The sequence below is a fragment of the Monodon monoceros genome, unplaced genomic scaffold (genome assembly GCF_005190385.1).
Source record: "Monodon monoceros isolate NGI ecotype Baffin Bay Population unplaced genomic scaffold, NGI_Narwhal_1 Super_Scaffold_17, whole genome shotgun sequence".
In the NCBI taxonomy this organism is placed as follows: Eukaryota; Metazoa; Chordata; class Mammalia; order Artiodactyla; family Monodontidae; genus Monodon; species Monodon monoceros.
Window position 1 is genome coordinate 17,889,544 of NW_021703773.1, and position 13,142 is coordinate 17,902,685.

The window sequence follows — 13,142 nt, forward strand, 5'->3', positions numbered from 1 at the left end:
TTACCTAAGATAACAGTAAATGCATATACTATTAATAAAATACTTCTTTTAGCTCTAAAACATGCTTTAGAGCTAATAAAAAGTATCATAATCTATATTATTTCATGTATAGGGTGATTCTCTACTATCCAAAACTCAGTTAACCCAAATATTTCAGTGGTTCTAATTAAATAAGCATTTACTATATATGTTTTACTTGCCTTATTCCTCCATTTTCTCCTCATGAAAAACACTGCTATACTTCCCATCCTGAATCCAACTCCAGGCTATAATGTATGGTTTATTTACCATGTTTGTGTCAAAATAGACACTACATTAAAACACAATTTAGCACAGTAAGACTAGCTATCTGAAACTTGTGAGATTAAGATATACTAACTTTCTCTTTCAACACCTAACTTTTAAAGACTTATCAAAAATATTATCCATTATGAGTGAAAATTCATTTAACACATAACTGTTCTCTTAAATAGACTGCTATAACTATGAAAGGGCACTTTTTTTTTTTTTTTTTTTTTTTTTTTTGCGGTACGCGGGCCTCTCACTGTTGTGGCCTCTCCCGTTGCGGAGCACAGGCTCCAGACGCACAGGCTCAGTGGCCATGGCTCACGGGCCCAGCCGCTCCGCGGCATGTGGGATCTTCCCGGACCAGGGCACGAACCCATGTCCCCTGCATCAGCAGGCGGACTCCCAACCACTGCGCCACCAGGGAAGCCCGAAAGGGCACATTTTAATGACATAGCAAAGCTGAAGCTGTAAGACTGCCATAGCTACATGAGCTCAGAATCATCATTTTTAGCATAATGCCATTCACAACACCAGTTCTTAGTAAACGTTTATCAATGTGGCAAGAGACCAGAGAAACTTTCAAGACTGCTTTCAAGTAAGCTAAAAAGAAGAATGTGGATTCACAGTGAGATAACAAACGGGTGGTGGAAGGCCACATCTCTCATCTGGTGTTCTTGAATTTGGTCCTTTTGATGTCTTTTGCATTGTACAAATGGGTGAATATTTTAAAACTTTTTACAAAAAAATTCTAATATATATAGTTTTTTATGAAAGCTTTCTAAAATGCTTTCACTGGCTTTTATATTTTGCAATGTGAGAAACACAAGAGAAATTAAGGTTTATTTAGCATCACCTTAATGCATGACTAGGATCCCCACCATAAATGCACTGCTAATATTTATCTTTTGTTAACACATTTTAAATATATAAAAATCACATAAGGTTGAGAACATTCTTTCTCAGTATAAGCATTATTTTGTAACTAAAAATTAATTCAAGAGATCAAAATCAAGTATTAACCTCTATGTCCAAACAACAAAATGACTTGAAAGTGTTTAATTGACACATTTATAAAATAGGTAATCACTACCAAAAAACATTCATATCATAAAAGAGAAGAAACAATGAGGTCTGTTGCAAGATTCAACTTGTTAACTGATATACTTCCCTTATTTATAAGCTGCCAGTATTAGCTTTTGAGAAATAACCGTTTTGCCTTCTCTGTGGCAGTCTCTATAATAGGGCTCTAATCCCTCTTATACCTGCATGTACTACAGCGATTGGAGAAGTCAAACACTCAATTTCCCAGCTTCCCTTGAAGGTAGAAACAGCCATGTGACTGACATTTAGCCAATGAGATGTAAGCACTACCCCTTCCCTGGGTCTTGTTTTTCCTGCCTGCAGCAGGCATTGTGACATCATGAGGCAACAGTCATGAGGAAAAGGCCAAGAAAATAGCACAGGTGTTGATCGTGACATTACTGAGCCTCTAAACATCAGAGCTGCTGCTTTCTAAGAGAGACAAGCTCCTCCTTAGTTAAAGTAGCTTAAACTGCAGCTAAAAGCAGTTCTACTTGAGAGTCTGAAAAATGAATACCAAACCCAAGCCCGTAACTTGATGACTTTCATTCTAATTAAACAAACTTATTTGCATTCTGCCTCACTCTTACCAAATATCTAGGCAAAATGGTTCTCTTTAGTGCAGCTTCAAGTAAATGAAAATATTTTGTTCTATTAATAATACTTCTCCTGCCTTTCCTCAAAATATATGTACATACACCCCTCTCCTTTGCTAGAGTAATTGCTTTTAATCTTACTAGCTCAGCAAAAAGAATTCTCTCTTAGTGCACGGAATTGCCTTCACTTGAATCAATGAGAATATTTAACTCTGAGGCTCAAAATGGCACTTTTCATAATAATTAATACAAGTATCTCATCTCCAGCTTCATAGAAAACCTGAATTTCAATAAACCTGGAGGCAAGGAATAGTTCTACGTGGAAGATTCTTTTCCCTCCACTGACTCATAAAATTGAAACTAATAAGTTTCAAAATATGAGGCAGAATTCTGAACTAGACCGAACTGAAAGCTGTGGTAAGTCAGTGAGATCACTTCTGGACTTCTTAGAAGATGTAGCACTCTTGTGATGCTGAGATCGTCGTCCACGCCTGACATCCTGCTAAGTTACCCAAAACCCTGACAAATTCACTCTCTTTCCTTGCCCCTATTTACAGAGGAAATCACATCCTGGACGGGACAACACACTTTGTCAATATACTACAGCACACAGTGTTCTGTGCAAGGGCTGGCCAAAGGGCCTGTTCTGTCTGGCTCCACATAACCGCCATCCTATTGCTGGCACCTCTCCACATTCTATGCTCAGACGTATTAAAATTCTTTCGTTTCCTTAAAGGAGCCAAACTCTCCCTCACCTCCAGGCTTTCACATGCTGTTTTCTCTGCCTGGAACGCTTTTTGTTTCTTGGCTACTTCCTCCTATCCCGGGGTCCCAGCTTAAATGGCGCTTCTGGAGGACCCGGATAAAGTCAGCCTCACCTGCTGGGTACTGCCTGAGCACCTAGTCCGTGCCCTACCACGACGGCCTCATGTTCTCTGCCTGTCTCCCTGGTAAACTGTGGGCTGCGTAGGGGAGTTCCCTGGTGGTCTTGGGCTAGGATTAGGCACTATCATTGTTGTGGCCCAGGTTCAAATACCCTGGTTGGGGAACTAAGACCCCACCAGCCATGTGGTACGGCCAAAATTTTAAAATTGTGGGCTGTGTGAAGGCAGGAGGCCACGTGTGGCTCAGTCCTGGCTACATCGTCAGCATCTAGCACTGCACCTGCCACACAGTACATGTCTAATACATATTTGTTTATGAGACGAATGACTTAATCCTGCAATGTGAAAGTCAGTTTGGAAGCAAGAGAAAGACTGGTTGGTGGCAAAGACCAAAAATATAAAATCCTTCAAAAAGTCCCAAAGTATTAGATTGGGTGATATGCAACTGTCAACATTTGACCATTTTCTACCTCTAAGAAGAGCATTTTCAAATTCTTCAATCTAAAAATAAAGCCTGAACTATAGCAGGCAGAGGGTAAAAACAATAATGATTTCAAAGGATAGAGTCTTAGATTCTTGCAACCAATTAATTGTGGATAAATGAGGAAGAACAATAATTCAAAGGGTACTGAGGTGTGAGGACAGAATAGGGGGCAAACAGTGGTGTCGTGAAGAGAAAGAAATCAGGAGTATTCACTGAGTTTGGGAAATAAGGAGAGAACTAGTTTAGATAAGAAGAATTTTCAGTAACACATCCAGGGTTTTTTAATCTGTAGCCAGAAAATTCACAGAATTTGAGGTTGAAGAGACCTCGGAAATCATCTCATCTGATTCCTTCATTTTGTAGCCTTGTTTGGTTATGTGATCAAGGTCAATGACTTGGTTACTAGCAGAACCAAGGCTACACAGCCCCGGGCTCTTGGTATCCAGGCCAACTCCACTGCCACTGCTGCCACCAACACCACTTCTTTTATTAAGAATACAAACACAAGGGCTTCCCTGGTGGTGCAGTGGTTGAGAGTCCGCCTGCTGACGCAGGGGACATGGGTTAGTGCCCCGGTCCGGGAAGATCCCACATGTCGCGGAGCAGCTGGGCCCGTGAGCCATGGCCACTGAGCCTGTGCGTCCGGAGCCTGTGCTCCGCAATGGGAGAGGCCACAGCAGTGAGAGGCCCACGTACCACAAAACAAACAAACAAACAAACAAACAAAAAAAGAATAGAAACACAAGCTACTGCTCACAGCCCATGTGGATAAGAAGAAATGCGATGACTTCAATATCTATTTTATTGGAAGATTTCTCAGACCCTCAAGTTATGTAATATGGATAAACTCACATAAGATTCTTACTGGGGTAAGTAGAATTATATTCGTCACATAATTTAAAAATGCTTCCCACACACAAAACTCTTTTTTCCATCACTGCTATTCACTAGATCTAACAGAATTACAGCAAAATTCACAGCTGAGAAAAAAAATCTAAAGAAACCAAAAATTCTTAACAGAGGTCCCAGGTTTTAGTCCCATCCCTGCCACTGACTGTGTGCCCTTGGGCAAGTTAATTCACTTCTCTGGGCCTCCGGCTTCCTGGTGTAAAATCAGGTAAACTAGAGCACCACTAAGTACACTCTAGCTCTAAAAATTACAACTGCTATCAAATGAATGTTTCAAAATATTTTTATGTAAATTTAAAAAAATAAAGAGTACCCAAAATATCACTATTAGTTAGTCAAACTCTGGTAATAAAAGCCTTGTGCCTTTTGCTTAAGTTGCCTTGGAAAGCTATCTGCTCCACAAAAATGGTACAAATAACCTAAAACGTTCACTAATGGAAGACTGGTTAAATAACCCATGGCTCATCCAACAACGGGTTGTTACAAGACTACTAAAAAGAATGTGGTAGATAAATGTGTTAACCTGAAAATTGAAGATATATTAATGTTTAAAAGTAAGCTACAGAAGAGCATATATGGTAAGCTTCCATTTCTGTAAAACAAAAAGGGATATAAAAGAACCTGCATAGGCTTATATATGACTAGAAAATTACCGGAAGGATAAACAAGCACCCATGAGAGTGGAAGGGTGCTTCCTCTGTGGAAGGGTGCACGGCCTGGGTAAGAAAGAGGCTCACTTGGAATTGTACAACCTTCTGTACTGTTTGATTCTCTGTTTAACTTGGAGTGTGGATTGATTTTTTTTTCTTAAGTTACAATTAAAAGCCATGACTAAATGCTGGATAACTTTGTATGAATATTTTAAAGTGCCGTGGGTCAAGAACCACCAGAGGCTTCTCCATTATTCCATTTAAACAAAACTTATGTGTCTTGCAAGATTTTTTAAATTCTTGTTAATGGAAAACAAATATATGAATATAAAATCGAACTGAATGTGTTACTGGTTTTGATTAAAACATAGAAATATAATTTTTAAAGTCAAAAAAAGTTAAAAGCCATTTGGAGCTATTTTAGATTACACAAATTATTGCAAATATAGGGCACCCTTTTATTTTTATTTTTCACCTTTTTATTCTTTAAGGTTGAAAAAGTGACAGTGGCATTTAGGCTGGGAGAGACAGAGCCACTGTTTCCCTCCTGACTTATCCATTTACCTTCAGCTGTCAGCTCAGATCGAGAGGGAAAGGCTGGCAGACTCCAGTGACAGGTCAAGGGGAGTTATGAAACATGAGGAAAAGTCATCCCACAGAGCAGGGAGATGCCCCTGGGAAAACTGAAAGCAGTCAGCTGAAAAAAATCACTGGGGACAGAGATGGAAAACAAGACCCAGAAGGGCTGGCATTCACAGGAAACAACAAATCATCTATTTACATACTCATGATTCTAGCACAGATACCACTAACCAGCCCGAATTCAATATAATAGCACTCCAGTTTTTATAGCATAAAATCAACTTAATTTCCCACAGTTGCAATTATATCTAAACAAGAGGTAGCCACAGTAGGCAAATGAATCCTCTAAAAGTGGACACACAGGTTTACACGTGCCTAAAATATACCCTACATTTATTTCCATCTCAGGCACAGAAAATAAAAAGCAGATACAAGCATTAAAGATCAGAGGCAGTCTTCTGTGACTGCAAACGTTTCCACCATGAAGCTTGGAAAACTTAATTTGTGGTTCATTTCCTACCTCTCCGTGGCCATTACGATGTTTTATTTCAGAAATGTTTAGAACGTGGAAATCTTTTAGCATACCAAACCAGCCTAGTCCAATCTCAATGAGGAACTACGTAATGAAAACCTCCAGAAACCCTCTCATTTCATCTCCTTCTTTAAAGGAAAGAGAACTGTTTGTCTTAATTTACCTGTGTCCTATTTCCAAAATCATGTGAAGTAAAATGTAATTGAACAGGTGTTGATTTTTCCAGATTCGGCTGGTATCAGAGCAAAGAGCTGGGCGCACCCAGGCAACAGTTCTGCTTTCAACAAACAAATCGAGCACACATCAGCTTGCAGACAGTAAAAGTACCATACACATGTGTTGAAACATAAGAGAAAACCGCTTATTTTTACAAATTACGCCTCGTTCTCTCATTAGAGCTTTCTTTCGCCAGTTATCTATCCCCTTAGAAAATTTCTGATAAACACCTGCAAGTTAATCAAGATGCCCCCCGTGTAATGGTAAAGAGAGATCTGCGCAAGACAAACCTGTGTGGAAAATGACAGTACTTTTCCTAAACCCTGAAGGGAGTCGAAGATTTCGAAGCAATCCTTTGGCAGTGAGTCGAACGTGAATGGTGGACAGGGAGAACTTGGGAGACAACAACATGTCTTCAGAGCAGGTGGAAAGATTTCACAGAAGAATCAGCTCCGTGGATTCTCACATACTGTCTTTTTAAACTGAGCACCCTTCTTCGAGTCCAAGAAATACAGCGAGAGGAAACATGCCTACATGCCAGATGTCACTCCACCGTACATGCACAAAAGAAAAACCCCAGAGCTATCCAAGTGCTTCTGGCTTCCGTTTCTACTCCCAGATGTTGCCAAAACAACGCTCTTCCTCTGAATAAAATCTCCTCCTAGCAGACCCAGCAGTCAGCAGCCTCTGAATGACATCACACCAAACATGCTTATGGGCTTATTATGGTTTTCATCAGAGATGGTGAAGGGGAGGAGAAAGTGGGTGGTCTTAGGCACTTTATATAACAACCAATAATGTCACAGGTTCTGTAATGAGTTGGAGGATCCTTAAGGGGAAATAACTACTTCGAGGAGTGCCTAATATTTATTTAGTAATTATAAAAAATTAAGACTTCATTAAAGTAATCTGTGTTTGGATTTTTAAAATTGTAATTATATTCACACTACTAGTGTGAATGTGCCCAGTAGCACTGGGCATTTTTTTCAGATATTTTACATGTAAACCTATATATAAACCTGATACCCTGGACAAAAAAATTTTTAATGGCTTCAAGCAATAAATGTTCTCAATTACAATTTTAAATAAAATTCCTACTATAACACCTGGAACTAACATAGTGTTGTAGGTCAATTATACTTCAAAAAAATGTTTTTACTATAATATACTAATGACGGATTGATAAAAGGTTAAAATTCAACTCTAACACTCATATTCTGAGGACTTCACTAAGAGTCAGCAATAAAGGGTTAATGCAATTTCTCTACCAGATGTAACAATAGTTGCAGAGGAATAAAAATTAGTGAGTATTCTAAGGACTCCAATTATTGCTTGACTAATTGCATTTATACAAAATCACGTGACCTCTCAAGATAGTAATGTTTTGAGACTAAGAACATCAGGAAGGTGTGATTATTGTTTATCAGTAAGAACTGAGATCTGGTAAATGTTTGAGTAGAGTCCTTTGTTAAAGCACATTAAAATATGGTGGCAAAAAAACCAAAAGAGGTTGAAAAGATAAAGGCATGGACATAAGAAAACTGCACCTGCAAAATGCTCACTTAAGTAAAGCTAATATTATTAAACCAGGAAGAGTCCAACTCTTTTAATTTTAAAAAGCACAAGAAAACAATGTGTGAAAAATGATCGATGTGTGTTTCCAAGATTTCCAAGACTCAGTAACAGAAATGAATGTAGTTAACTGTTAACCATAAATGACTATTAAATGCTATGAGAATGCACAGGAAGCAGTTACTCTTCAAGAAATTCTGTAGAGCATTTAGGGTGTGAAGAGGGAAGGAGACAGGCAGGAAAGGAAATTTTGAGTAATTCCTTCTCCCTTTTCACTCGCCCCACAGCCTGCCACTTGAGAGGTTGTCGAGAGACCAACCCAACAACCTGCCGGGGGTTAGCTGCGGGAAAATTACAACCTGTTCCTGCACAGACACGGCGTCTTGTAAACATTGCACCCACGGCCATGCAAGCACAAATAATCAAGGAATTGAAGTCTAGAAAAGCTACATTTAGGTGGTGCCTTTTCACTCTATCACAATTTGTTATTATTAAACCGCAACCTTTTTCCTGGATTCCGCAAATTAATTTGCCATAAAGCACCTCTCCTCCCCCCACGCACCAAGAAAAGAAAAAAAGCTTGTAAAAACTAAGATAAACACAACACTGTAAAACAACTATACCCCCATAAAAAGTTTTAAAAAAACTAAGATAAAAATCAGCATTAAAGGGCTTCCCTGGTGGCGCAGTGGTTGAGAGTCCGCCTGCTGATGCAGGGGACGCTGGTTCGTGCCCCGGTCCGGGAAGATCCCACATGCCGCGGAGCAGCTGGGCCCGTGAGCCATGGCTGCTGAGCCTGCGCGTCCGGAGCCTGTGCTCTGCAACAGGAGGGGCCACAACAGTGAGAGGACCGCGTACCACAAAGAAAAAAAAAAAAAAAAAATCAGCATTAAAATTATAAACAGAAGACTGAACACTGATATTATTAAAGATAGGACACCACCCCCTATAGGATGTTTTCTGTTTTGTTTATAAGTTTTTTGTTTGTTTAGTTTTGTTAGTTAAGTAACAGTAAACTCTAATGTATCCTGGTTAAAGGGGAAATCCTTTAGCCTAGACTACCCAAAAGAAGAAATTAGCAACATGCCACCAATTTTTCATACTCATTAGAAAGTCTACTTGAACTACCCTAAGCTACACCACACAGAGTTAACAGTAATGTTGCCAACGATCTTTGTAAACAGCACAGCAAGGCTCCCTGCTTCTCCCTGTGAGTGACCCTACGTGGCCCTGTGTGGCTGTGGCCTGCAGTGTCTCCCATCCTCTGGGAACTCTTCCTTCAAAGGCAAAAAACAAAGAAAAAAAAACAAAACAAAAAACAGCACAGCAAGAAACTACAAGAATAAAGAGAAGCAGTGCCAGTCAGAAGGAAAAGTCAAAAGTCTGAGGAGTAGTTCTTGTTTGTACAGCAAGGTGTACACACACACGCGCGTGTACACACACACACACACACACACACACACACACACACACACACACACACGGAAAAAGATGTTTGAGATGAATGACTAAGAACAGCTCAAGCTGGGTTTCCATTCTTTCCCAAACACAGTCTGCCCCCTGGTGGCAGTTGAGCACAAGTGCACCAAAGCAAAAGGGGCCTTAACAGCCAACTCATACAATACACTACACACCAAGCGCACTCCTAAACACTTTATATGTGTGCACTCTTTTAAATAATCGAATAAGCAATTATTGTAGAGTTCCAATTACTTTTATAATATACATACTTCAGGGGCTTGGGGAAGCACAGAGTTTAAAACTGGCTCAAAACGTTTCCTTGATTACTTATTTGATCAGCTGTTACCACTTGTGTGCACACTGTGGTTTCTTTAGTTATACTAAATATAAAAGTACCCAGGGCTTCCCTGGTGGCGCAGTAGTTGAGAGTCCACCTGCCGATGCAGGGGACACGGGTTCATGCCCCGGTCCGGGAAGATCCCACATGCCGCGGAGCGGCTGGGCCCGTGAGCCATGGCCTCTGAGCCTGCGCGTCCGGAGCCTGTGCTCCGCAGCGGGAGAGGCCACAGCAGTGAGGGGCCCGCGTACCGCAAAAAAAAAAAAAAAAAAAAAAAAGAAGTACCCAAATTTAAGAAAGTGTTCATCTTTGTTATTATACAAAGTCTTAATTTGAATTAAGAGAACATAAGGATCACCAAGGACAGTAAGGAAAAATTTAAGGAACTTTTGGTACCTAAGATAGAAAAATGTAATTACAGTTATTAAAAATTAGGAATAAGATGAATTTTTATGAAGTACAGCAAAGCCTGTGTTAGGATGTCAAGTGGGAAAACAAAACGATGATTTAAATTTGTATCAGTATTAGGATGTCAACTTTAAACAAAAAGAATAACAAATACTGGAGCAAAAATCCCAAAATATCAGCAACACTCTGGGAGTTGGGGTAGGCATGATGTTTAATTCCCTTGCTTTAGACTTCTGTATTTTACCAATTTTTTTTTTTTTTTGCGGTACGCGGGCCTCTCACTGTTGTGGCCTCTTCCATTGCGGAGCACAGGCTCCGGACGCGCAGGCTCAGCGGCCATGGCTCACGGGCCCAGCCGCTCCGCGGCATGTGGGATCTTCCCGGACCGGGGCACGAACCCGCGTCCCCGGCATCGGCAGGCGGACTCCCAACCACTGCGCTACCAGGGAAGCCCTTTACCAATTTTTTTTAAACAGAGATCAGAGTCATAAAAATAAAGTTTTTAAAAAGTTTAAGTGACGGAATACCTTTCTTAAAAGCACATGATATGAACTGAGTTTCTATTAATGACAAAAACAATGAATAAATAATTGTATAAGGTCTTTGGTAAGGCTTAAAAAACTAAAGAAGGTATCTTATGGATGATATAAGTGTTTGGCAGGTCAATGTGTTATAATAATATCACAGTAGGTTCAAACAAGAATCACAGATCCCATTGCAGTCTGTGTATGAATGTGTGCATTTCATTAGTGACTGGACTTTAGAAAACAATGATGTTATGATTCTAGCATATGCTGTGCAGGGTTGCTTAGATGCTAGGAAATACATCCAACTAGGACAGATTTATTTGTTGCTGTTAATGATCATCAAGAATCTGGAGATTAATATTTAAACCAGGGATTCAAGCATCTCTATCCAACCAATCTTCCCCAGAACTCCAACATGGAGTATCAGTCTTAACGTTTACCTCCTTCCTCTGCCTAACACAACACTAATTGCCATATTTTCTTCATTTTTATGCATCATAATTTTTAAGTTCAAATCTCTATTCCAATGGTAGAAACTTCAACTCAAGAGTCCAATTTTTCCGGGCTTCCCTGTTGGCGCAGTGGTTGAGAGTCCGCCTGCCGATGCAGGGGACGCGGGTTTGTGCCCCGGTCTGGGAAGATCCCACATGCCGCGGAGCGGCTGGGCCCGTGAGCCATGGCCGCTAGGCCTGCACGTCCGGAGCCTGTGATCCGCAACGGGAGAGGCCACGACAGGGAGAGGTCCGCGTACCGCAAAAAAAAAAAAAAAAGAGTCAAATATTTCCATAATGTCCTCTTCCTTAGTAGGGAAAAGAATGTCTAAGGTATATCGTGAATAACTGTCCAAAAATTCACATAAAGCAATTAGAAAAAATTTCAACCTCCACCCACCCTTAAGATGATAAGTTTTTCAAGATCAGTGGCACTGCCTTTTACTTCTTTGGTCTCCCAAAATAAGAGCAGTAATGTTTTATCCATGTACAATGTTTGTTTTTAAAAACTAAGAAAAAAAACATGTTCAATGTATAATTTTTTAAAAAATAAAAGTTAAATTAGGGTCTTCCTTGGTGGCACAGTGGTTAAGAATCCGCCTGCCAATGCAGGGGACATGGGTTCGACCCCTGGCCTGGAAGATCCCACATATCACAGAGCAACTAAGCCCGTGTGCCACAACTACTGAGCCTGCGCTCTAGAGCCCGCAAGCCACAACTACTGAGCCCGTGTGCCACAACTACTGAAACCCGCGTGCCTAGAGCCCGTGCTCCACAACAAGAGAAGCCACCATAATGAGAAGCCGGCGCAGTGCAACGAAGAGTAGCCCCTGCTCGCCGCAACTAGAGAAAGCCCACACATAGCAACGAGGGCCCAACACAGCCAAAAATAAAAACAAATTTTAAAAATTATTAAAAAAAAAAAGTTAAATTACCTGTACATCACAGTGCTCTGTAACCAGTTTTCTTAAACTTAAAAATTTCACATTTATCTTTCCATGACATTAAATACTCCTCTATGTTGTTATTTTAATGCCTTCAAAAATATCATTAAAATGTCGGTGAACATAAACAACACCTGCTGTTTAAACCATTCATACTGTTTCCAATTTTTCCCCTTCTAAATATTTCTGAAAAGCAATAAATAAGTCAATCAACTATTTTCCTAGAATCAATTCTGATAAATGGAATTCCAGGGTAGAAGGCTTTTGTTATATGTCACCAAAGTGTCTCTGTCCAGAAAGGCTGTAGTAATTTATACCCCTTCAGTGGCATGTACGAGGCACCTGGTCCTCACGCATTCACCAATAGTGGGTATTACTCTTAAAAATAGACAAGAACTGACAGCACATTATTTTAATTGATGTTCGTAAACTTTTTTCATGTTTCTTAGTCCCTCATATTTCTTTTTTTGTGTCGAATTTTTTTCTTTTCCCACCTTTTAATGAAGTATAGTTGATTTGCAATGTTATGTTAGTTTCAAGTGTACAAAATATGATTTCATATTTTATAAACTCCATTTTAAATTACTACAAAATATTGGCTATACTCCCTGTGCTGTACGTTAATTACATCCTTGTATCTTATTTTATACCTAATAGTTTGTACCTCTTACTCCCCTTCTACGATATTGTCCCTCTTCCCTGTCCTCTCCCCACTGGTAACCACTAGTTTGTTATCTGTGAGTCTGTTTCTGTTTTGTTACATTCATTCATTCTATCTTTTAGATTCCACAGTATTTGTCTTTTTTGGATTCGATACAAGCATAACCTCGTTTTATTGCGCTTCATAGATATTGTATTTTTACAAATTGAAGGTTGTGGCAACCTTGCGTTGAGCAAGTCTATGGCACCATTTTTCCAACAGCATTTGGTCAGTTCATGTGTCTATGTCACATTTTGGTAATTCTTGCAATATTTCAAACGTTTTCATTATTATTATATTTGTTATGGTGACTGGTGATCTTTGCTGTTACTACTGTAATTGTTTTTTGGTTTGTATTTTTAAATTAAGATATGTACCTTTTTTAGACATAATGCTACTACTGCACAGTTAACAGACTACACTATAGTGTAAACATAACTTTTATATGTACTGGGAAGCCAAAAATTCATGTGACTCGCTT

At 39.7% G+C, this 13,142-nt stretch overlaps 1 protein-coding gene across 5 annotated transcripts in view; it reads right to left on the reverse strand.

Annotated features, from left to right (window-relative positions):
* MTUS1 (microtubule associated scaffold protein 1) overlaps positions 1–13,142 on the reverse strand; it is a 160,210-nt gene that overhangs the window by 46,827 nt on the left and 100,241 nt on the right. The window contains exon 1 of one of the 5 annotated variants that reach the window (XM_029226361.1): positions 6,512–6,988. The exons of the other annotated variants lie outside the window; for them this stretch is intronic. Within the exon in view, the coding sequence (XP_029082194.1) occupies positions 6,512–6,632 (121 nt within the window). The 5' untranslated portion in view covers positions 6,633–6,988. Of the gene's footprint in view, positions 1–6,511; positions 6,989–13,142 lie in introns of those variants that run through there. 5 annotated transcript variants of the gene reach the window in all.